Source organism: Aspergillus sclerotioniger (assembly GCF_003184525.1).
Source record: "Aspergillus sclerotioniger CBS 115572 chromosome Unknown BO94scaffold_14, whole genome shotgun sequence".
Lineage (NCBI taxonomy): Eukaryota > Fungi > Ascomycota > Eurotiomycetes > Eurotiales > Aspergillaceae > Aspergillus > Aspergillus sclerotioniger.
Genome location: NW_020291004.1, coordinates 779,366 through 803,604, shown reverse-complemented (window position 1 = coordinate 803,604; position 24,239 = coordinate 779,366). Strand labels below are relative to the sequence as shown.

Sequence of the window (24,239 nt, the reverse complement as noted above, 5' to 3'; positions counted from 1 at the left end):
AGATGGGTAGCATAATAGCTACGCTGCCCTGCTCTTTAACGAGTACGACTTTCACCAACTAGACAGAAAACGACAGCGGTCGGTACCGTGTGCGGCGGGTGGCTGCCCCAGGACGGGGTGTTTCCTTCCTCTCTGGTGGGAGACCCCAGCCCAGTCGTCGTCTTGGGCGCCTGGCCAGCTGCACTTCACTTCCCTCCCCTCCTTTCGGCTGGCATTCACTCTTTCACTCGGGCTTCCCCGTCTTTCATTCCAACACTTGCCCGGCCGACGTGTTCTTCTTGTTCTCTATCCCAATTCCGACGGATATTATTAGCAAACTACGGACCCAGAGATCCATCATGACCTCCCTCCAAGGTGACGACCGGCCTGATTCTTTTCCTCAGGCTCCTCAACTCTCCAACCTGGAGGTTCGAAGTACTTGGAGTGGTAACTTGGATGAGCCAGTGGACCTCAGAATCTCTTTGGTGGTAAGCTCTTATCACCCCATTCTGGAGTCTTCTGCTCATCGAGAACTCCTTGTTCTATCGATTCATTAGACCCATTGTGTCCCGAGCACGAAGCTACCACTTTTAAATGTCAAATCCGCGAGAATCGCCATTCTCAAAACACGGTTGATCCGGCTTCAGTCTGATGAATCGAGCCATGATAATCCGTCAAGCACGAGCTCCCCTCAAAGTCCTCTGTTTGGATTTTCTTCTGATCATGATGGTCACTATGAAGCACATGGCTTGGACATCAAGGGACCCAATGTTGCAGATACTGAGGCCTCCGCTGCAATATTTGACGAGGCGGGGCCCTCAACCCGCAGAAATACAGCGAGTATCCCCGGTAGTAATATTGGAACACCGTCGTTGGATGCTTCGGTGAATTTACCATCTGTAGCAGGCTTACGTTCTAACTTCGCTAAGTGTGAAGATTGGATGAAGTTGCAACTCTTGCGAAAACGAAGTGCAGCAGCAGCATGTTTGACGGACTCCGAGTCAGGTTCGGTCAAAGCTGAGGGTTTGGACAGGAAGGAAATGCAGAGCGACCTGGCTAGTAAGACCAGAACTGTCAAATCCAGCCAGAACGCAGCGGGCGACTCAATAAGACTCAACGGACATCCCATTGCCAGCACTTCAAAATCTGGAGGAAAACCTGATGATGCTCCCAGTTTAGTGAAGCCTATATCGCAGCCAGAACGTTCGGAAAAAGGAGTAGTTCCTGATTTGATGTCTGAGGACCATTGCACTACTGCCAGCAACATACATGTCGAAGAATTGGTTGACGCTTTTGAGGTTAAGGGAACCACTCTAGAAGTCGGCACTGAAGCTGGTCTCAGTGCCGTATCAGATGCTGATAAAGATATAATTCAACATTCTACGAGCTCGGTGGCTCCAGGATTTGGGTTTGATCAGTCTGGTATCGATTTATTATCAACCGCCGGTAGTATGCCATCTGCAGAGCATGAAACTGAAAGCACCCCAGGAGTGTCGAATGGCATGTGTGGGCAGCCACTTGGAGCAGCTCGAAAGCTGGGTTCTACACAATTCAGTTCGGCTATAAATCAAGAAACACTCCTCGATTCCAGCCTTGAAAGAACCGCCACATCGGGTGAAAGCAAACCAGGAATAAATCCAATGGCTTGTCTACTTCCAAAGCTTGCCATACCACAAACACCCCATCAGAAGATAGATGAAATAGATAGCTTGACACTCGATGGTGATCACCGTGTGCATTCACCAAGGGAATGTGAGCCGGAGTTCGACGTTAGCTGTGGCATCTTGTTCATGAAGAATCCTCGCAATCTTCAGCCGGCAACGTACAAGCTTGTTATTACCATATCCGTCTTCTTGCGAGAAGGAAAGCAGAGGGGATGGAATGAATTAGTGATACAAGGCCTCCCCAAGTTGAACAGTGGCGAGTGCGGGTTCCTGCTCTTCCGCATACCGGAAAAGCATGGCCTCGAATTCCGCACGACAAGTTTACAAAGGTACAAGATCGTGGAAAACTGTTTCATGGCTGAATTTAGTTACACAGGCGACCTTGTGATCCCACTTCGCAGGTGTAACCGGAAATTCTACGGTATTGTCAAGGATTTCACTGTTCACCAGGAAATCAGGGCTGAATATGTTGTCGCTTCTGACAAACGAGATTGTCAACCAGAAGTACAGGTGAACTACCACGCAATATGCTCTGTCAGGCTTCACAACCGTTGCTTCTGGGCCGAGAAATGCTGCCTTCGGCTTTCCATCGACGGTGGTCCGGAGAGGTCATTCCACAGCAAGCTTGAATCCCATAAGAATGGACTGGAGATGATCCACATCACCACCCAAGAGAGTACTCCTATTGGTATCTCGTGTTTGGAAATCATTTGCTCCCCTGGAGATCTAGAGTTGTTCTGTGTGGACTGGTCCGTTCGGCTTCCCCAGGTACGAGCAATCAGTTGGCTTCCGCGAATCTATCCCGCATCATCTATGTCTTGTGATCGTGTTAGGCATCAGCTTCGATATACGTTTGAGAATATGGAGGCTGTGTCACCCTCCCCCATTGAACGCTCTTGCGACTCCGAGAAAGAGTCCACAGACGAGAAGAGCAGTGTTGCTGGTATTGCAGACCTCGAAAATCTGGTTCAAGTGCCGCCGACGAAGACCGCACAGCAAATGGAGTCCCGGAAGGTCAAGGACTTTTTGGGAACAATGAACGTCATAAAAGTCATTCTCCTCGTTTGCCTATGCATGTCCTATGTGTTGTTCATCGCCTTTGCATTTCCATGGCTCACTAGGGTTGTTAAGGACGCCGTCACCGGGCCACATGAGGAAACTCCTGCTGTTACAGTCTCGGCGGATAATCTGAGCCACGCAGGGATGGTGCGCTTGGACATCAACGAGTGGGAGAGTAAAGTCGATGAATCGGTGCCCACGCAAGACGTAGAGCCAGCTGAAGAGGAATTGACTGTAATCAAGAATGAGGGGCTCGAGGGGCCAGCAACAGATCCAGCCATCGAGTCGCGTGCGGAACGTACCTTGACATTTCGTGACAAGATTGATTACTGGCTTGGTTGGCGAGGACCTGTTGATCATTCATAGTGAGACTGGCGCACAACTGCAAGCCGGCTAGAGGAACAGGAGGGAAATCAAGAAGAAGGATAGGTAGAGTCTAGGCTCTTTATCTAGTTAGATACTACTCACGAACGGTGTCCGTATTCTCATTGCTCCTCGGTTTCTTCGATATGCTTCAGTACCTCCTCGACAGCCCATTTCAAGATGTCCACGATGGATGCGGTTCCTTGCCCGGGGGCGACCGTAACGCCTGCGTCCGTCCTCAGATTGACGCCCTGTCCCACCAGATGCACCAGCTCTGGCGTATCAACAGTAGGTAATCTTTGCGATCCCTCCTCGGGCAACAACAACCACGCATGATCCTGTACATAGTTCGGCCATACAATATCATCCACATAGCCAGGCGGATCCGTCCAGAAATTCTGCGGTGGCCCATCATCCTCTTTCTCCAAATCCACCCCCTCTGCCTCCTCTTTCTCCTCCCCCTTCTGCTCCACCTCACCCCCATCCCCATCCCCATCCCCATCCCCATCCCCAGTATTAGACACCGTCGGCGCCGGCCCAATAGTCACATACCCACTCCTCCCCTCCCTCCTCTCCTTCACATTCTCATACCTAGCCGGCAAAAACAACCTCACATCCATAACATCATTCACATCTCTCAATCCATGTTCCGGCGCCTCTATCCTAGGAGGCGCAAACAACAAAAACCCCTCCAGAAACACAATCGTCCGGTTCCTTTTCCCATCCCCATCCCTATCATCTCCACCGGAACCCTCATCAACATAGTAATAAGAAGGCACCCTCCTCCTCACCACCCCCCTCAACTCCTCAATAACTGATTCCGATACGTCAGGAGGAACAACATCATTCAAATCTTCTTTTGAACGTAGTCGCGGAGGAAGTCGTCCGTGGGATTTTATATATTGTAATGAGGAGGTTAGAAAGGGGGTGTTTATTGCAGCGAGGGTGTCCCAGTTTTGGATGTTTTGGTGCGGGGCGCGGGGGTGGGGGGTTAGGGGGATTCTGCTTGTTATATTTTTTGGTTAGTTTGGTGGGAGTTGGGGTTGGGGAATGGGGAAGGGGAAGGGGAAGGACGTACTTGTCGTCGGAGTGGTAGAAGTCGTCTTCGTGGACGATGAATGTTTTTAGATTCGTGGTGGGATTGGGACTGGGGTTGGTGGTGGAGGTGGGGGTGAGTTTGGAAAAGATGCTTTGGAGAAGGCGGGCGAGGGTGGTTTTGCCGCTGCTGGAGGGGCCGGAGAGGCCGATTATGGTGGTTTTGGGTGTTGGGTCTGGTTCTGCACCTGCTGGTGGTGGTGGTGGTGGTGAGGGGGGTGGCATTGTTGCTTGGTGGTTTTGGAGAGGGGAGGAGGAGAGAGAGGATGAGATAAATCGGTGGGATGTGGTGAGGGACATACGATGATTATATTGTGTGGGGCGGTGGGGCAGCCTTATCTTATAGATAGTAGATAAATTGCTTATCGGCTAGTCTCGTCTGTGTCTACTTGGTGGTTGGTATAGGTATAGTTTCATGCAGAATTTGGATGATTGTATGTGCTATGTACGGTCGATATGATACATGTTTCTTCAGATACAAATGCAACCAATGTCAAACTACGGCCCGAAAATAGACACTCTCTTGCTCGGCTTACTCGCTGCTGCTGCTGCTCCGGCGTTGCCGCTCCCGTGAGCAGGCTCTAGCAACGGCGAGAGCACCCGAAACGGCGAGGTCCGAGGAGACCGGCTCCACGCTTACGGTGGCGTCATGAGGATCCCCTGCGGCGAGATAAAGCCCAGCCCAAGTGACGCGGACTTGAGGCGTTTTGATGTGACCAGGTCCGGCCCGTCGGTGTTCTCGGGTTCAAGAGGAATGGCCCGTTTGCGCTTCCGCGGGGTTGTATGTACTGGCACTTCTGGCTTTTTGTCTTCCTCTTCGTTATCGGCAATAGATAGCTTGTGGCGGTCGAACAGGCCCGACGGGTGTCTCAGGTATGCAATCCGGGCCGTGTCTTCGTTCTCGGGCATTGGAATGAACTGTTCATTCTGGATGATCGAGCTCATCGTACTGTCGTCGAGGAGGTCTCGTTCTGCGTGTTGGATCTCGCTGTCTGTCATGTCCTTTCGGCGCTGCAGCATCCTGTCTTCCAGGGTGTCTTTGAGAACGAGGGTCTCGACGGACACGGGCCGCGTCTGTCCGATTCGATGCGCTCGTTTGATGGCCTGGCTCTCGACGTTCGGTTGCCAGATCGGATTGACGATGAAGACACGGGATGCATTCGCAATGTGCAGGCCGTGAGATGCCTGGCGCAAGTCCATCAGGAGGACCCGGACCTCTTCAGACTCGCGGAAGAGAGTCAGGTATTCTACCCTCATAGCGGGTTTGAGAGTACTGGCGTAAATGCGGAAATCGACCCCGAGAAGTTCGAGTCCTTCGGCAATCCAGAAGGCGGTGTTATTGTTATCGTAGAAAATGATGATTTTCTCGGCAGTGTGCAGCTCCGACACTTGGTCTAGGAGGTATGTCAGCTTGGCTGAAGCGGTGGCGACCAGTTTGGTCTGCACCAGAGGGGACTCGGCCGGCAAGGTCTTGAAAAGCCCCTTGGAGTAGGTCTTTTTCGGGGAGCTGCTTTTGACGGGCTTGTCTGGTGTGGTCTTTTTGTGGCTGGCATTATCCCCCTCTCGCTCCGAGAGCTCTCGACGGGCCTTGATTCCCGCACCGGCAAGTCCTTCGGCTGGATCGTAGGTGTTCAAGTGCTTCGTGACAAACTTCTGTGCATGATGCGCCTGGGTAATACCCAACAGAAGCGGCTCATGGTGTGCCATTGAATGATCAATAGCCCACATAGTCCGAGCGTGAGCGGGAAAGTCCCGGACGAAAACTCCCAATTCATGCATCTGCTTGAAGGCGCACCAGCTTCCACATCGGAGCGCCATTCGTGCGATTCGAACGCCTTCGCGTAATGTAGCTGTATCATCTTCACTCATTGTCTTCGAGTGCTTTTCCAGATACTTGAGGGCATTGTCGATCGTTTGAGAAATGTCGTCTGAGCCAGCCCACCAGAACCCGGCCTGGCGGAGGTTGTTGATCACGACGCTAAGATGCTTGCGGTTGCGAGGATGAAACATATAATCGTGGTCTTTGCGCTCGGAAGTGATCGCATTAACAGCTAAGCCAAAGATGAACATATTCAGATTCAACTTGTCGTAAAAGGTTGGTTCAAGATGCACGACCTTGTTGTACAATCGAGGAAGAGGAATCTCATTGTGGATGACATCTAGACGGTGTCGCACAACAAGGCTCTGCAGAGTAGCTCGCAAAGACTGCGCTTTCCGCCGCCTGCCATCTTCGCCAAGGGGCTTGATATACTTGGTCCAGCTGGCAGGGTCGTTGGCTCGAGAGTTCGACCACGGCTTCAGGTCAAGAAACTCCATCACGATATACCGTAGCCTGTCCAGGTCCTTGAGCTCACTATTCAAGGCATTGCCGGTTTTCTTTCTATCCCGGAGTACGGCTGTTGTAGCTTCCGCCAAATCCGTGTCACTGGTTTGAGTCTCCTGCGAAGCCAGGCTGACTTCGACCCCATACAGCCCGTTGGATGGAGTCCCTGACACAATCCACCGACGCTCTATGCAAAGCTGCTTCATGAAGTGCACTATGTTGGTCCGATGACCGGTACCAGCCGCGTTGTGGCCTTCATCGACGATGATCCGGAGCCAGTGAAGTTTGGTCAGAGGGGACTCCTCGGGCGCTATTGAACTACGTTTGTTGTCGATCGCCTCGCCCGCCTCTTTCTCGAAGCGAACCTTGGAGAACAGAACGATGTCGTATTGCAACAGCTCATCTGGCGATGGGGTTTTGTGAGAACTGTTCCGGAGCACAAGAACCTTGAGACCATCGGTGTGAGCCACAATTTCGTTTTGCCAGTGGTTGACCAGATTAGGGGGTACGATGATCAGCGTTCCTGAACAAAGACGGAGTTGCTGAGGCGGCAGTCTAGTAGACGCCACGCTACTTCGACCATTATGCCTTGCCGGGGGTGGAGTTATAGTATAGGTGCCACGATTCATCTCGCATGCGCGGACACACCGGTCATAGAATGTACCGCAATGGCCCAGGGTGTCAAAGTGGGTTTTCCAGGGCAGGGAAAACCGGCCTGCTGTCGCCGCCGCCATCTCAACAAGGCTGCCTGTCACTTGCCGGACTGGGTTCTTTATCTCCTGGTATTCCAACGGGATTTCAGGGAAATGGCCGCGTGTTGCCAGAATCACAGCCAAGCAAATAAGCGTCTTGCCGCAGCCCATGGTTTCCGCAAGGATACCTATGTCCAATTAGAAAGACCATCCACATGCCGTTGCGCGACAGCTTACCTCCGCAAGCTTCCAAATACATTTTCTTCTCCCGGAATATGCTCCCTTCTTCCTTGTCGTAGTAATACTCCTGGCCCCTTGGGCTCTTGAGTGCCTGCAGCCGCGGATCCAACATCTGCGCAGGCTGCGCTTCCCGTTGGACCATAGTAGCAGCTGAGCGACGCTGGTAAGGGTATAGGGGCGTCTTAAGGCCAAGCACTCCGGAATAATACTGGCCTGACTCGTCCTCCCCATGCGCAGTCACTGCGAGTAGCTCTTGCATTGCCCTCCTTGCATACGGGTTCCTCATGCGTTCCATCTGGGGTTCCGGATCCCGTAGTGTGTTGAAGATATACCAAAGTGATTCATCCTCCGGACCACTCGCCAGATTACTGACGCCCTTCTGGTTCAAAAATTCTTTCCCATTCCACGCCTCAACCGAACTGTCAATCTTCGCCATGACAATCTTAAGGGCGCGCCTCAATTTCGTACTCGACCGCGGGATCAATTTGCGTCCGACATCATCGGGTAGTACATAAACACGAACGCCGCGGCATGATGGATTGTCGCCACAACCAAGCTCTTCGGTTTGGATCCAGTGGTGGCTTTCCAATATAGCGACTTCCTTAGCTGGATAGCTATTGGGTTCGGCTGGGGTAGCAGAATCGGTGACGTAACTTGGTTCAGGCTTCTTCAAAACACCGACCGCAATGCAGATGTCAATATTCTGCTGCTTCTCATTCTCCACCGCTTGAAAGCTGCCTACCCAGAGTTTGGGAATGGTAGGTTCCGACAGGGGCGTTGCAGGCGTGGGCGCAGAAGCCGGCGTCATCGGGGTGTCGGTGGAAGAATCGATACCTGTACAAGGCTCGATGAAGGCAGAGATGGGAGCATCGCCGTCCGTCTTAGTCGCGTCGTAGTTCATTTCTGAAGTCTGCATCCGCATGGGTAAGACAGAGATCGCAAGCAATGAGCTAACCAGTGCGCTTCCGCGCAACACCAATTCACATCTCATCAACACATAGAAACATTAAACGTACCTTTTCCGTTAAACTCTCATCATGTAATGACACAGGAGATAGATGCAATCCAATGTCATTGGAAGCCGACATATAAATCAGACAGAACTTGTCCTCGCGGCCCTTTGCCGTATCGAGTATTGCATAAAGAGCCGATGACCTTAGCAGGCAGCCATTTATTCCTCCTGGGTGGTGAACTCCATGAGATATAGAAGATAACAATTTTTCTTGAGTGCGCTAGTCTAGAGCAACACATAAACAGCCTGTCGCCCCCTGCGGGAGATGTATCAGGTGGGAGGATGCTGGCAGCTGCATTCATCGCGTCGCATCTCATAATGCCGGTCGACACCCCCATCGCTAGCGCGTGATTGGTCAGCATTGGCCACCGCCCTTCACTTTGCCTGTTTAGGCTATATTGGTCTGCGTAGATGCCCCAGGCCGTATCAGGCACTAACACAGTCCCAATAGTCCAAAACTATGCAAAAAAGCAGAGACTCATGGATTCCCAGGTAGAAATAAGGCTTTTTCCTTCTTCACTTTGTCCTCCATCCTCTGCAGCTCATGCAACCACCATCGCTGCATCCACTCACATCTCACTACATCCGCAATCGTAGCCCTCTGTGCTGGCTCAAGAACCAACATCGACTGGATCATATCACCAAATGCTCGCTCCTCATCTTGTTCCAAAAATCCAAAGTCCGTCTCCTCGGCCCTGCTCGCCCGCTGTCGTGTACCTCTTATGGATGCCAGAAATCGTTGATCCCAATTCCTAGCGCTGTTACTATAAAGCTGCCTTAGCTCTTCTTTGACGTTTTTGCTCCCATCTTCATCAAACCAGTTATCGCGGTTAGCCCACTTCCTCCACCACCGGTCGGGAAGTTTACCAAACGTCTCGACATGTTCCCTTGTGACACTATCAAGATCAGGTACAAACACTTCAAAAGGAGGAGCAGATCCCAAAACATCCCAGATACTACATGCAAGGGTCCATATATCCGCTGGAAAGGAAATATGGCTGTCCGTCTCAGGCCCTGCGAAAAAGGCCTCCGGAGGTGCAAGCAGGTGTGGTGTATGACAGCTGAAGGTCTTGGTGACAGAGGGATCAAATGCTTCTCCGAAATCGGTTATTAATATGGGAGAATCGATCAAAGTGATTTCATCGCTTCCAAGTCCGAGCCAAAGGGGGATAATGAGTTCTGAGGGAACCCCGTAGTCAAGAGGTGCACCATCACAGCGAGCCACAGGCGCCTTTGTAGGTTCACCGATCTTGTCATATAGATGCTTGGTGGTCATTCGCTGCAGGCTGGGCAAGAGGCGAAGGAGAACATTTCCAAGATGGAGATCTATGAATCCATTTCATGAGTTCCTGATATACCGCGACAGTAAAGCTCAAAGTCTTACCACCATGGACAATTCCCTGAGAATGAATGAAATGAACACCAAGTACAAGCTGTGCGATAATAGCTCTCGCAGCCGGAAGATGGATCAGTCGGTGGTATGCTGCCTCTTTAGCTTCATCGATATTGACCCTCGCAGCATCCATGACCAAACACTGATGACGGCCATTCGGGCCTGAGAAGGAGAAAGAATCGAACAAGGTCTGTACCATAGTATCCCCAGGCTGTGATTTGGCCTGTGCCAGCCGTGTCAAGACTTGCGACTCATGCACAGTGCGCTCTGCTGATTCCGCGGTGGAGATCTTGAGAGCGACGAGTCGACGACTGTCCTGCCTGTCTTCTGCCAGCCAGGTTGTGGCAGACCGGCCGAATCCGAGTTTATGGACAATCACATACCGTCTGTTGTGGAATTCGTCGCCGATTTGGACCGGGTGGTAGCCGCCGGGAACATAGCAGTTCAGGCACTCGACTTCGTCGGGGTCAATACATTCGTATCTGACTTTGCTGGGCTTCATTGGGTTTGCAATATTTCTTCTGGTGTCTGAAATCAGGCGCACTTGAAAAATATTAGATTGTCGCGACCTGACCAGGCATCTGAATGCGGACATTAGTGTGGTGTGGCCTTTATAGAAGGTTGATATGACGAAAGTGAAGAAAGCATGATCCCAGGGGTGTGCTCAGTTCTGCTCCGGAAGCAAAAGCGGCGAGCGGGCCAAGAAGTGACCGGCCTTATCCGCCATGTAGGTACGAGATTGTGTGACTTGATGTAGTCTAGAAATTCTTAACCAGTCCCACATGAATCTGTATGTGAAGGTGCATTACAGGATGCTGTGCTAGGTGAATTTGGAATTAGTAGCTAGTGCTTGTATGTGCGAGAACACAACATTAAGGCAACCGATCCCAGAAGTATATTATTGGAGTTTATAAATCTACAAGGAACGCTTTCCAGTTTGGCCACAACACCGAGCCACGCAAGTCTCCCAGCAGCATAGGCTATAGCCCAGCTGAAAACACAAACGGGAGAAATGAAGAACGAAGCAAAAGAGTAAGCCCCCCATATATGTCCTGCGAACAATGCCAAATTCAGACCGAGGTGAAAGATATGAGTGACAGACGAAATGTTTAAAAGCAATATACAGGCTCATTGAGTGAGGAAGTCCTCAATCTCAAAGCCAACTCTTTTGAGAGACTTCTCCTCTATTTCACTTGGAGACGACGTCACTCTTCGTACCACAATTGTCCGCGCGTCGTTCAGACGAACCTCCACGGGGTTCCCTCCTAAACGATCCAACTCTTCCTTCTCGCATTCTCGAATGTACACGGTGATGTCTGGCCCTACACACGCACGCCAGAGAGATGCCATCCACTGCCAGTGGTCAAGAGGTGCATATGAATCCCCGATTGGGACAGAACAAGCGAAAGCGTCCGCGGTCGTCAGTTGGTACCGAGGAACGAGCGCGACGGGCACAGCACTGAAGCTTAGCCCAGTTGAGACCGTGGAAACCGAGCTGTTATCGCTCGACTGTTCGGGCGAGTTGATTTGCAATTCGGCAGTCTTGGGGATAATGGTCCTCGGTGATGCTCCCGGGGTAGCTTCCTCGTCAACAGACTGAGGCTCCGACGACGCACGCGAAGGCTTGACGAAACCAACTATTTCGTCGGAAATGCGGTGCCATGAGGAGATAATATTGAGGTAGTCAACGGTAGCATCCCCCATCTGCTCAGAGTCGGCGTAGCTTTCACGCGACCGTATCTCTGGTCCCCCAAAAATACGGGTGTGATATCTGCCCTCCTTCTGTAAGATGTTGTTTAGGAAGTCGACCATCGTTTTCACAAGGGCAGGATCTTGTCCATCTACAGCAATCACGGCCCCACGTCGCGGCGAGGATCCATCATGGTATGTGGGAGACAAGGGGGGCGAGATTTTAGCAAGGACCTTGATCTTGTTGAGAAATGGGATCGTCATCACTGTGGCTTCGATACTGGATCCATCATGTGGGTATGGAGTCGTTGGTGTGAGAGTTCCTGCGGGAGCATGGGCAGCTGTTTGCAGTGGTGGAAGTTTCAGGCTGGGATCAGGCGAGGTGTAATCCTTGACATTCCGGGCCGGCCGCGAATGCTGTAATGGTTGGTACAGACCTCGGGAGTCTGCAACGGCTGAGCGTGGCGTGTAGGGAGACACAGGATACGAAGAATCCGGGCTCCTTTCGCGGATGTCGTAGGGGACGCCCAACCGCCGGCGTTTACTATCCGGGGATCGACTTCTGTTTTCGACGAACCGCTGGCGAGGCAGGCGTGGCTCTCCGTTTCCACCAGGAATGAGCTTGATGACGTTGTGGATGCGATCAATATCCTTGGCTCGACATTGAGCACTGCGTGCTGTGTAAACCTCGCCAGGTGCTGATTTTCCACCGAAAAAGGACACACGAGGAGTATACGGAGTGTCGGGGGATACCGGGGGGTTCATAACACGTCCGCCACACCGACTGCAGACCGTGGAGCCTGGAGGGTTATGGCTAATGCCAGAGGCCCCATTCCGGAGATTTCCATCCCGACCGTAGCGACGAGGTTGATACCGGTACTCCGGGTATTGTTGCTGATGTCGAGCTTTCTCCTCCTGCTGTGGGTTAGGTGATTGATCAAAGGTATAGACAGCATCCAGTCTACCTACCTCTGCAAGCGCCTTCCATTCATCCTTCGTTTCTTGTGGAAGCCCCCTCCATTGTTCCCCAATGATCTTGGAGATCTCGGGATTGGCAAGACCTGGGTTCTGCGCGACTACTGCGGCTTGGTAATGTTGGCGGTACAAGATGAAGGCTGTTTTCATTCTGGTCAGCTCACGAATCAATCAAGCAGGGTCCACGCCAACGTACCATTTCGCGGTCTAGGAATTTTAGGGTCTGGTTGACAGAGACAGAACTGAGTTGCCGATTCTCTTGGGGTAGGAGCATTCGACGTTTTAACTGGACTGGACGATGAAGAACGCTCTGACAAGGATGAACGCTCGCGAAGGGGGATAGACTTGGTGGTCAAGAGGCTTGTCGACTTGGGAGCTTCGATAGCAGAGGCTGCATTGGAGGCAATCTTATTCAGAGCCATCTTGGTCCGGTTCAGGGATGTGAGATGAACCGGGGGCAGTGTATCGGTGAACCGACGATGACCCCCAAAAGGCGCTGCGTCCAGATGGCGGTCCATCATGGACACTTTCGCGACGTCGTCATTCATTATTTTGTGCTCGAGGAGGCTACTAGTTGACCGGGGCAGGGCGCCGTGACGAGAGCTCTCATAGTGTAAAAGAGGAGGCTTGGGGAGAACTCGATCGTAAGACATTTATTTAACAGAGCCAGGGGCGGCTTGGGAGAGCGAGGATGGAATGAACCAGCAAAGCTGAAAGGAAAACTGGCCGGCAATGAATAATGAAAGCAAGCGAGGTGGTGGTGGTGGGTGAGAATTCGTGGTTATAGAGGCGTGGTCGTTGAATGGGAAGAGGCACAAGCGGATGAAAGAAAGAAAGCCCGATATAAGGTTATAGTAAACGAACGAATGGATCCCTCGTGCTGCGGCGGGTATTTGCGAAATGACCGTGTTGTTATTGCAATCACGGCGACTGCCTGTTGGCTGGCGGGCTTTTCCTTTCTCTGGGGTGAAATTTTAATATAATATCCAGGCAAATTATTAGTTGGCGGCGTCAGGGATTCCCTCTTTTCTGGTATTTTCTTTTTCTCTGGGCCTTCCTCGTTCTTTGACAATGAATGATATTTCCATTCAGACCGAGCCAACCAAGCCGAGGGGACGCCAGTGAGATAAAGCCAGGATTTGGCTTTTCAAGTGCTTTGTTATGGGGAGCTATCTTTGGAGCCATCGGTCTGGCGGCCCTCCCTTTCACACCTAATCCCGGGAACCAGTTTCTTTGTCCCTGTCAGGATGACCCCCATTTCCCTCCTCTGTTGGACCCAGTTGGAACCCCCACTGGAGTCGGCTCTCTTCGTCGACTATCGATGGAACCTCATCGAGAGGGCCACCCCCGGGTTGGGAAGGACGTACATCATGGTACCTTCATCTACGACGGGTGTCGGGGGGAGGTATCCTGCCTGGACTGTGCCTGGACGTCTCCATCCAAAGGTACCAAAGATTGGAGTGGACACGACCCCCAGAGCTTAGTTCCTATCGAGTTAGCGAGGCAACTAACTAAAACGAAGGTAGCAAAGTAGCAAAGTAGTAGCAAAGAATCCTTTGCGGGGTGAGTCAGCAGCCAGGCAAAAGATGGGCCCGTCCAGAGCTGGGCATTATGATTTATGTACATGACTTCCCAAGTTCCCGCTAAGTGCTAAGAGCCTAAGATACTACTAGTTTAGTTTCATTAGGTATTTCAAGAGCTATGACCTGGCCCTACTTAGGTACCCATCGTGACTGCCATACTAGTGGCGGCAACATAGGGATGGGGGAGATTGCTATACAGGTTATTGTTTCAATCCTGGAGTTCTTTTAGCTTTCCTTTGTCTGTTCGGCGTCTGCATGCGGTGGGCTGCAGTGGTTTGGGCCAATCCGCAGCCGGCACCCCCCAACCGACCCTGCCCATTGGCCCACCGCCAATGTGACACATGCGCAAATGGATTTGATTGTCTTCCCCATTCATTTCACAATCATCGTCGGGCTTGCTGCTTGCTACTTGTTGCTGGCTGCTTGCTACGTACCATTTGCTTGCTTCTGCTGTACCGATGGGTACGCATTTGCTTGATTGCTCCCATACCTGGGTCCAGTTCCTGGAAGTTTGATCCCTCCCCCCCCACACCAAACTTATCTGGGTACCAAAGTCCGTCCGACTGTGCCACTGCTCGGACCATGCGTTGAACAGCGTCATGGTCATTTGATGGGGATGGACACCCCCTCCCCCCTAGGCTACCATGTAATACATACATTCCAGGTGGCGGTATCAAACTCCCAGCACTGCCCGATTAAGTAAGGGTACTTTTACCTGGAAAACTCATGGCTAGTGACAGATCTTCCCGAGACTTCCATGACAGCAAGGTCACCCCCTTCGGAAACAAAGAAACATACCGAATGAAAGAACAGAAAGAGAAAAAAAGAAAAGAAAAGAAAACCCAGAACGGACACGCCGATTTGGCAGCTGCCACTGATCCGTACACAGTCGTGACTGCCACCACAACCACCACCACCCGCACCATCCGCACCATCCGCTACCCCTGCTCCTTCCCCCCCAACCATCCTCAAAGAACCTTTCCACAGGGTCCGGTCATGTTCCATTATCCCCAATCTCGATCCATAGTTCTCCCGATCCATCAGAGAGGTTCGCTAGGACCCATTGACACGTTGATGTTGCAGGCGTCCCCATTTCCAGGCTGAGGCCCGGTCGATCTACCCTGTGGCGATCGCATTCCGATCCCTGCTCCACCCCCACCGCCATCATGTTATGATGTTACAATCTTTCGCCCCGGATAAGGCAGACTGACTTCCGCGCTCATTCTCAATGAGACATACTACCTTGGCCAGTTCCCCGTTCGTTTCTTGTTTGGTAGCGACCTGACCCCTCTCGTGATTCGAAACAGCTGTGTTCCCTCCGGCGACAGCCATCTAATCTCATCCGACCATTCTCCGATCTGGGAGAGAGACATGGTCTCAGACCTATCAAGTGACTGTCCAGAAGCAAGACAAATGGCTGGTCTTCAGGCTCAATAGAGAAAAAGGTTAGCCGCCATTTGATGGTGCTTTTTCGTAAGAGTTTGATGGTCTCAGGAACCGGCCGTGGTTTAATCATCTACATACAGAACACCCCGTTTCGACCACGGCGAAATTACGATTAGCTGGCCAGGCGAGAACCCTATCGCTGCACTTTGAAAAATTTTTTTTGCTCTGTTATTTTGATCTTTCAAGAAAAGTTTCACCCGAGCCACATCTCTTCGATTCCATGGAACACTTCCGCGCCCAGGAGCCTATGCGCCGAGGGGCCAAGGTGCATATCGTTCCTGAAAATGATACGGTCAGCTCGCGATCAACTCAATGGCGCCAATCATAATGCCTTGTCCTTACCAGAACAGAAATTTCTCCGGACGGTCGCATTCTGACGTGTCTGACGTCATCACCCATTGCTGGCTGCTTTGGACGCATGCGTCTTCGACATTCTCCCATCCGGGATCCTCATTCTTGCCCAATCCACTTGTTTCCTCAATACCAGCAGCAAAGAGTTGCCAGTCACGGATCTGGTCGGCCAAGAAAGAATTGGTGTCGAACAAATAAATCGTCCCGTTTGCCCAGTCTTCGGCGTTATTGCGGAGCTCCCCATTCCAGTACTCCATGATCCTGATGGCGTCTTTGTGTTTGGTAATCTGCGGCTCCCCCTGAGCTCTATAGGCCGGAAGGAAGGTTACATCTGGGGCCAACGTCAGGATAATCTTGAGCTCATTACTGCCCCAGGTCTCGGCCAGCAAATTGAGCTGGTCCATGATGACTCCAACGTTGCGTTCAACCGCTTTGGATGCGTCTTCGTACGTCTTGCCGATTACATTCCACAGGTCCCATACACCAAAGGAGACGACCACAATAGTGCGATTTTGACGCATGCCAATCGCCTCGTCGTCCATCTCTTTTACGGCTTCCGTCTCAGCCGTGATCCAACTGGCGATCTGGGCTTTCAGATCTGCCAGTGGGGTCTTGTAGAGGTTGAGTAAGGAGCCCGAGAGTTCCGTGTTATCCACCACGGAGCCAATGTAGTTTCCACTCAGAGACTTGGCTGTCTCTGCTAGGTTCTCGTGGTGACATGAGAACTGGGCCGGGGAATTAGCTTGTCGCTTTCATCATGCCGAGTAGCTCTCTTAACACTTACCGACATACAAAGCCAATCCGTCCATACAGACCCCTGAATCTCCGCGGCATTGTTATCGCTCCACGAGTCACCGAAGACGACTAAGCGGCGGTCGAAAGATGCCGAGGCGCGAAATTCCGACGACGGCTGATTTGGTAAGACTACCCGGCGGTAGTAGTGCTGAGAGGCGAGAAAGGAGGCCGACAACAGGATGCTGCAGACGGCCAAGGCGCACACCGCGTGAAATTTGTTAAAGAGGCGCATTTGGGCTGGGCATAAAGGACAGATACAAAGGACGGAGGCGAGGCGGGCGGACTTCGCAGGCGAAGCCGATAGACGCTGGGCGATCGGCAGCCCTCTTTGTTGCGCGGTTTCACCCAACGATGCTGGCGAGAAGCGGTATGCGTCTGACCAGGGGGATAAGGAGAAAGCAGAAAACGAAAAAAGAGAAGTCAATCAGACAGGAATGTCGTGCGTAGTGATCTGCGTCGAATCAAGTAGGAACTTCTTCCCCTAACACAACGGGAAGATAGGATGATGACCTCCGACGGGTACCGTGCAGAGTCGGAGACTCGGAAGAGAGACTAGCGTGCGATGGAGATGGTTGGCGCCGGAGTGGGGACTGGACTGGACAGACTGGAGAACTCTGTCAGTTCACAGTTGGCTGGGTTAAGAAAAACGGGGGGGAGGGACGAAGCAGAAGAAAGGAGACGAACGAGAATAATTCTGAGAGATTGGGTAAGGGAGTAAAAAAGTGACTAACCGGTAGACTACAACTACGACGGCGCTCGTGCCCATCTTTTGCATTGGCCGTTAAGGCTGTTCTGTCCTGTGCTGGGCCTATCTGGCGTTGGCTGTGGCCGCGCGGCGACTTCGGAACGGTAACCAGTCGCGTGCTCTGGGTCTTTTGCGTCAGTCCCAAGACTCCATCCAGCTTGGAGGCGGCGTGGTGTTCTCCCCGTTGGTGGATCTCTCCCTCCTCGTGGATTATCCGCGTCTTCCTGTGCTGCCAGCGATCGAATCAGCGACGCACATCTGTCGGGTTTAGCGGTCCTGATTTCCTGATCCCGTTGCTTGTGTCATGATTGTGAACATCCCCCCCGTCGGCCTCTACGGACGGGGGGAATTGGTGGGTAGTAATCAATCAATAATCAATAGAATCGATAACAACGACACCTCAGGCAAGGCGGCCATTTTAGGCCCCGACTCTCGACCCGGATTGGTTCCCTCCTCTCGGGCTGGTAGATACGGACAATGCAATGTGCAACGAAATCCGAGTCAGCGAGACACCCTTATTATATCTCTTGTGTTTGGGGGCCAGCCTGCCGTACACTCTCGATTATCTATCCCAAATTCCGGTGCCCATCATAATCCCGACCAGCACCCACCGGGCGACTGATTGACCGACTAGATCTACCTAGTACCTATCCAGTATCCAAGTGCACTCAGGGGTTAAAACCATCGTCGGATCCAGCCAATTCATCATGAAATACTCCATATTGACATCAAGCTTATTACGATGAAGGGTCTCCTTATTACAAATCCTCCTGCATAACAATGAGCATGTGCGCTGCCTGTGATGCCTTGCTTCGGGGGCGCCCATCAGCAAACATGGATTGCAATTCAGGCTGCAGGATGGAGTCCGGAGTAGCAAGACTGGAAGCGCGCAACGGAGGGCAGGGCAGGTCAGGTCACCGGTCGCCTCGAGCGTCCTAGGAAGGCTGTCTGACGAGAGAGGATCGGGCGTTCCATGGCAAACACAGTTGGGTCACTGATTAGCTTGATGGAGCAAATGAAGGAGTTCATGTGGCGCTCGTTTGAGAAGGTCTACCTAATCGATGAGTAGGTATGTCCACGGGGCTGTGCAGTCTCTCAACTTTGAGGCCCACCCCGTCCTAATCCAAAGGAATGTACATACGGAGTATAATGAGCCTAATCCTCGAGCATAAGTGGCGCCCTGCGAGCCACGCCAGAAATAAAGTGTTGCGGTTCCCAAAAGGGCAAGCCACCAGTCAGGTGCCGGCGGTGCTGACATAAGAGCCCTACCGAGGACGCTAGACCGTGGAAGGTTAGTGTTCTTAGTCAGCCGCCCACAGAGGGAAATCTCGCTACACCACCAAAAAAATCCCACGAAGAACGAATCCCCGACGACCTGAACCTCCTCGACCGTCGACAAACCCGCGCCCTCCGTCTTGACCGCGCAGCTCCGTCAAGATGAAGCTCAACATCTCCTACCCGGCCAATGGGTCGCAGAAGATCATCGAGATCGACGATGAGCGCAAGCTCCGTCCCTTCATGGAGAAGCGCATGGGAACCGAAGTCAGCAACCCTTCCCCCTTTGATATCCGCATCCGAACCACCACCCTTGGAAGAGAAACGCAAAAAATGAAAGACAACACGAAAATATGGGGAAAACAGAAGACTGATTGGGGTTATATTTGAAATAGGTTTCCGGCGACTCCCTCGGTGACGAGTTCAAGGGCTACATCCTCAAGATCACCGGTGGTAACGACAAGCAAGGTACGACTGGATTGTTTTCCCCTTCGAATTTCGATGGACTGGGAGGACTCGGGGATTCGAAAGGAGGAGCTATGGGTGAATATGTGATGTGGATGCTAACTGGAATTTATAGGTTTCCCCATGAAGCAGGGTGGTATGTACCGACCGACGCCATGATAATCCCACGATCACAACAGCAGTAACTCATCGATTGTGTGCAGTTCTCCTCCCCACCCGTACCCGCCTCCTCCTCGCCGATGGCCACAGGTAAATGCGACCTGCCGAAATGGAGTTCACGAACTGGAGACTGATATGCGTTGCAGCTGCTACCGCCCCCGCCGCACTGGTGAGCGCAAGCGCAAGAGTGTCCGTGGTGGTAGGTTTCCAATCTCGTGTATTTGTGGCGGAAGTGGTGTATTGACATTCGTGTTACAGCCATTACCGGTCAGGACCTCGCTGTTCTTGCCCTGAGCATCGTCAAGCAGGGTGAGGGTGAGCTTCCCGGTCTCACCGACACCGTTGTCCCCAAGAGACTCGGCCCCAAGCGTGCCACCAAGATCCGCCGCTTCTTCGGTCTCGACAAGAAGGACGACGTCCGCAAGTTCGTCATCCGTCGTACCGTCACCCGTGAGGGCAAGCCCGACTACACCAAGGCCCCCAAGATCCAGCGTCTGGTTACTCCCCAGCGTCTCCAGCGCAAGCGCCAGCGCGTTGCCCTCAAGCGCCGCCGTGCTGAGGCCGCCCGTGAGGCTGCGTAAGTCCGCCCCGTGCTCGACTCGCCCATGCGTGCATGCACTAACCCAGGTCACAGTAACGACTACGCCAAGCTCCTTGCCAGCCGTGTCCACGAGGAGAAGGCCAAGCGTGACGAGCTCCGCAAGCGGAGAGCCTCTTCCATGCGGAAGTAGATGTGTCTGTCCGGGGGTTAATGGTCGGGTGACGTCTCTGTTCTGGCTAAGGGAAGAAGTAAAAAAATCTCAGCGATGGGAAGGGGGTTTTTTTCCTTTTTGAGTTCCAAAGCAGAGCGACCCAAGAACAAGGCTCTTTGGGGAAGGAGGGGAGAAGGCGTCTGCAGGGACCGCGACTTTGGCGTGCCGATATTGTCTTATCCACACAAAAAGGAAATTCATATCCACATTTTATGGAAATGAAAGGGAAAAAATGTGAAAGAGTTCTTCGTTTTTTTTTATCCCTTCCCTTCCCTGGCACGAATCTCCCAGGGCTCCGATTCCGCAGACGATCATCTCGGTACTTGCACTGCTTGTCAATGAATGAAACTTTGTATTCCAATTCCAGTCGGTGTTTTCGGTTTTTTATTATCTGAGGTGCCCACGGCCAGGAACAGTAGTAGTACTGTATAAGCTTGCACCTTGACAGTGGATGATGATGTGGACTGTACGCCGTCCCCACCTTCCTAACCAAGATCCAGCCCACTAGCGATCTAGTCCCGTGCGGACTGCGGAGTAACTTGCTATACTTTGACCTGGCTTCGTATACGACCCTGAACTCACCACATCCACATCCACATCCCCATATAGTTTGTTGAGTGAGGGTCTAGACAATTTTGTCTCACATTCATACAGTCCTTGTATTCCATGACTAAGTTTGTCTCAATAGAACTAGTAGGAAACTAATACACCAATCAGTACGGAGTAGATACTATTGTATCTACAGTAGCGGTACGTATGTATGTAGTAACTAGTAACTAATTATATACAACGGAAATCTTCTACCCCGCTATCCCTCCTCCATCCTCAGCTATACTTACATGCATAGTAGACATAATATGCATTTACATTAATCTATTCCGGGAAAGGAAACTTTATACTTTGGTATGTATGCACGTACACAATACTGCTTCATATTACAATTTACAACACATACATACATACCAAGACACACTAAGGAGGCATAGTATCACTACTAGTGATACTATTAGTACTTACTACACCCAGCCACAGCCACAAGCTAAGCCAAAACCTAGTTCGTTTATATAGATGACTATCTCTCTATTAACCATCCTTGAACTTAACTGACTGACCCAGACACCTGTAATCCGAACCTTGTATACGAAGAACCAATGTGAACCCACCCCCCGCATTCGATGAAAAAGGTACTTTGATGAACCCAAGACAACCTGAATCTACTACTATACTATCTAACAGGCAGAGTTTGCGTAAGTAACTTGACTTTTCCTAGATTCGTAGTAGGTGCCAATAGTACCTACCTACCTACCTTCCACACCTAATGTATCTAACACTAGCATTTATCTAATCTAGGTATAATACACATAAAACCCCTCATTATCGTAACCCATCAAACCCTCTTCCCCAGGCCTTCATTCAGCAGTATCAAAAAATAGCAAGTCAAATGACACAATACCCTTCCTCAATAAACCATCATCTAGGTATTTATCCATCATACACACGTCGTACACCCCAACCTAATCTCCACCCGGACGTGAAAAAAACAAACCATAGACACACCAAAAAGCATAATCTGCGCTACTTATAAAGGTACGAACTCAATGCTATCAATAACAGAAAAAGAAAACATAGTAGTAGTACTATTCAAAACGACATTTTATGAATTAGTAGATAAGTAGACACCGCGGGTGGGGAAGGGAGCATGATGCATGGGTGGAAACATATCTATTCAGTAACATTACAATTGACAGGTACTATTATGTACTATGCCGACAGGCAGGATCGACTTAGGGCTAGCTAGTAGCCCGGTCTTTCTGCATCGGAGGGGAACTAGTCGTTGGATCTCCGAGGTTAATTTGACGACGGAATTAGGATTTTTAATTGGTTATTACTGGGGGGTGGAATGGAGTACGGAGGGACGGAGTAATTAAGTGAACAAACAGCCTTGGAGAGTTTTTGAGTTCAGGTAATACGATACAGACTGTACTGGTCTGACTAGTTTATATATACGTATGGTGATTTTGAATGCAGATAGAACAGTCTATTGTATCAGTGAGCACATTTGATCGTGCTCGGGATAAAGAAATAGGAAACAGTTGTTATATGTACATGCTTGAATTCAGCTGGTGATATAAAGCAAAAGGCGCCGCCGACTTTTCAAACCACCCTCCCTTGCCCCCTTCTCAAGTTCACATAAGCATCATAACCAGTAATTGCGTTAAATATAAATGACAGACTAATTTGTCTATCCAGCAAATCCCGTGGCTAAAGAACCCTAATGTCATGATCTAGGCCCTCCAGAGTAGAAGTCTCCCACTGCGCACGACAAAAAGCAAATAGAAGTCGCCTCCAGGCAGCAGAAACATCTCCATCCTTGCAACTCAACCAGTCATTTAGGCGACAGCGTGCGAGAACAAGAAGCTCACAGACTCGCCGTTGTGCGTACGTCTGCAGGCCTCGGCCAGGGTGGGGCTGATGTCGATCGTCTCGATCTTGTCGCACTGCGCCTTCTTGTCCTCGTGGGGAACGGTGTTGGTCACAACGACACGGCTCAGGCAGCTGTTGTTGATGTTCTCAGTGGCCTTGCCGGAAAGGATACCGTGGACCACAATGGCGTTGACTTCCTTGGCACCGTGCTGCATCACGGTGTCGGCAGCCTTCACGAGAGTACCGCAGGTATCAGCCATGTCGTCAACAATGATGGCAATCTTGTCTTTCACGCTACCGACAAGGACCATGCGCGAGACCTCGTTGGGGCGGGGACGCTCCTTGTGGATGAGCGCGAACTGCAGATCCAGGCGATCGGCGATGGCGGTGGCACTGTCAAACACCACTTGATTAACATCGAACCCCAGGATAACCCGTAGAAAGTGGGTTGCTTACCGCTTGGCACCACCAGCATCAGGACTGACAATGATGCAGTTGCTCACATCAAGGTTTTCCCGGATCCACTTCAGGATGCTAGGCTCGGCATACAGGTTATCGACGGGAACGTTGAAGAAGCCCTGGATCTGGCTGGCGTGGAGGTCCATGGTGATGACATGGTTGCAACCAGCGGTCTGGAGCATGTTTGCCATGAGCTTCGCAGTGATAGGAGCACGGCTCTTATCCTTCTTATCTTGGCGCGCATAAGGGAAGTTGGGGATGACAGCGGTAATGCGTCTGGCGGAAGCGGTCTTGCAAGCATTGATCATGATGAGCAGCTCCATCAGTCCATCGTTGATGTCATTGGGCCGCGTCGACTGCAAGATGAAAACTGCAGGGTGGCACACATTAACCCAAGGATCTTTGCGTGCCCGCGACTGAGCAGGTGGAGTGGAAGACAATACCATCCTCATCTCGTACACTCTCTCCGATGGTGACGCTCGTTTCCTGGTTCGAATATTGGAGGACCATGATCTTGGTCAGTTCGATGCCAAGCCTGCCAATTGGAACGACTCGTTAGTCTGGGGTCTGCGAAAGGCCAAAGCCCATGACTATAGCGCATACCGAGCAGCCACGAGGTTCGCAAGCTCGGGATGACTGTTACCAGTCAAGAGCTTGATCGAGTTGGACGACGCCATTGTGAATCGGAGCTAGGGAAACCGGAAAAGGAGTCGGATGAGATCGAGAACAGATTGCAAGAGGAGTGGAGAAGGAATCAGGTGCCCGAGAGACAGGAGACGCCCATCGACCGGAGATTGAAGAAGTTCAGATTCGAGCCGATGCCCCGCCGGCAGGTGACTTTTTCGCCCAGCAGAAAAATGTTGCGTCCCGTGACTCCCCGGATCCACTGCCCCTCACCGCCTCCAGACTACGGAGAAGCCGCCCGGCTGACTAAACTTGCAATGCAATGAATCTAGTGAAGTAATTGACACAGCTGAAGAAAGGTACATGGTGCTGCAATCTGCAAGTAGAAACATAGAAAGAATAAATAAGAAACGAAATACTTGACCGCTCGGCCCCCGGCATACCAGTTGACCTGCACTTCAACTGGCTTGCCGGTCGCGGTCCAATCTTTCTTCCTCCATATATGCCTTGACGAAACAACCAGCCCCAAATGGTACAAACTAGCAGAAATGAAGACACGTCAAACGCCATCATATGCTTCGGCATTAGAGCGAGGACACTGAGCAGTACGCATGTCGAGTCGTAACTCATCGTCCAAGCAAACAAGAGACATTAGCGCCACCAACTTATGCAAACCC

General features: G+C 51.5%; 8 protein-coding genes across 8 annotated transcripts; 2 read left to right on the top strand and 6 right to left on the bottom strand.

The window, feature by feature from the left end:
* Nucleotides 1-338: 338 nt before the first annotated feature.
* BO94DRAFT_575376 (uncharacterized protein) lies at nucleotides 339-3,068 on the top strand (the record flags this gene model as incomplete). The annotated part of the gene is made up of 2 exons (XM_025615071.1): nucleotides 339-467; nucleotides 537-3,068. 2 exons carry the CDS (start codon nucleotides 339-341, stop codon nucleotides 3,066-3,068), a joined length of 2,661 nt encoding a protein of 886 aa, XP_025467513.1.
* Nucleotides 3,069-3,125: 57 nt separating this feature from the next.
* BO94DRAFT_624475 (ribosylnicotinamide kinase) lies at nucleotides 3,126-4,404 on the bottom strand. The gene is made up of 2 exons (XM_025617221.1): nucleotides 4,144-4,404; nucleotides 3,126-4,067 (listed from the first exon to the last, which is right to left on the bottom strand). The coding sequence occupies exons 1-2, from the start codon at nucleotides 4,383-4,385 to the stop codon at nucleotides 3,188-3,190; spliced, it is 1,122 nt and encodes a 373-aa protein (XP_025467512.1). The 5' UTR covers nucleotides 4,386-4,404; the 3' UTR covers nucleotides 3,126-3,187.
* Nucleotides 4,405-4,586: 182 nt separating this feature from the next.
* BO94DRAFT_492772 (DEAD/DEAH box helicase) lies at nucleotides 4,587-8,699 on the bottom strand. The gene is made up of 3 exons (XM_025609186.1): nucleotides 8,432-8,699; nucleotides 7,413-8,325; nucleotides 4,587-7,363 (listed from the first exon to the last, which is right to left on the bottom strand). The coding sequence occupies exons 1-3, from the start codon at nucleotides 8,501-8,503 to the stop codon at nucleotides 4,797-4,799; spliced, it is 3,552 nt and encodes a 1,183-aa protein (XP_025467511.1). The 5' UTR covers nucleotides 8,504-8,699; the 3' UTR covers nucleotides 4,587-4,796.
* Nucleotides 8,700-8,905: 206 nt separating this feature from the next.
* On the bottom strand, nucleotides 8,906-10,322 carry BO94DRAFT_465872 (kinase domain-containing protein; the record flags this gene model as incomplete). The annotated part of the gene is made up of 2 exons (XM_025608138.1): nucleotides 8,906-9,753; nucleotides 9,812-10,322. The coding sequence occupies 2 exons, from the start codon at nucleotides 10,320-10,322 to the stop codon at nucleotides 8,906-8,908; spliced, it is 1,359 nt and encodes a 452-aa protein (XP_025467510.1).
* A 519-nt stretch (nucleotides 10,323-10,841) lies between these two features.
* Nucleotides 10,842-13,348, bottom strand: BO94DRAFT_74298 (putative HMG box transcriptional regulator). Its single transcript, XM_025617639.1, has 3 exons — nucleotides 12,681-13,348; nucleotides 12,479-12,624; nucleotides 10,842-12,424 (listed from the first exon to the last, which is right to left on the bottom strand). The coding sequence occupies exons 1-3, from the start codon at nucleotides 13,135-13,137 to the stop codon at nucleotides 10,949-10,951; spliced, it is 2,079 nt and encodes a 692-aa protein (XP_025467509.1). The 5' UTR covers nucleotides 13,138-13,348; the 3' UTR covers nucleotides 10,842-10,948.
* Nucleotides 13,349-15,470: 2,122 nt separating this feature from the next.
* Nucleotides 15,471-17,236, bottom strand: BO94DRAFT_74229 (uncharacterized protein). Its single transcript, XM_025617638.1, has 3 exons — nucleotides 16,649-17,236; nucleotides 15,856-16,589; nucleotides 15,471-15,791 (listed from the first exon to the last, which is right to left on the bottom strand). Exons 1-3 carry the CDS (start codon nucleotides 16,889-16,891, stop codon nucleotides 15,707-15,709), a joined length of 1,062 nt encoding a protein of 353 aa, XP_025467508.1. The 5' UTR covers nucleotides 16,892-17,236; the 3' UTR covers nucleotides 15,471-15,706.
* Nucleotides 17,237-18,536: 1,300 nt separating this feature from the next.
* BO94DRAFT_74029 (40S ribosomal protein eS6) lies at nucleotides 18,537-20,069 on the top strand. Its single transcript, XM_025617636.1, has 7 exons — nucleotides 18,537-18,946; nucleotides 19,075-19,147; nucleotides 19,260-19,280; nucleotides 19,348-19,393; nucleotides 19,450-19,502; nucleotides 19,562-19,880; nucleotides 19,938-20,069. Exons 1-7 carry the CDS (start codon nucleotides 18,842-18,844, stop codon nucleotides 20,032-20,034), a joined length of 714 nt encoding a protein of 237 aa, XP_025467507.1. The 5' UTR covers nucleotides 18,537-18,841; the 3' UTR covers nucleotides 20,035-20,069.
* A 2,053-nt stretch (nucleotides 20,070-22,122) lies between these two features.
* BO94DRAFT_535414 (ribose-phosphate diphosphokinase) lies at nucleotides 22,123-23,741 on the bottom strand. The gene is made up of 4 exons (XM_025611778.1): nucleotides 23,542-23,741; nucleotides 23,382-23,473; nucleotides 22,936-23,308; nucleotides 22,123-22,872 (listed from the first exon to the last, which is right to left on the bottom strand). Exons 1-4 carry the CDS (start codon nucleotides 23,613-23,615, stop codon nucleotides 22,446-22,448), a joined length of 966 nt encoding a protein of 321 aa, XP_025467506.1. The 5' UTR covers nucleotides 23,616-23,741; the 3' UTR covers nucleotides 22,123-22,445.
* Nucleotides 23,742-24,239: the final 498 nt, after the last annotated feature.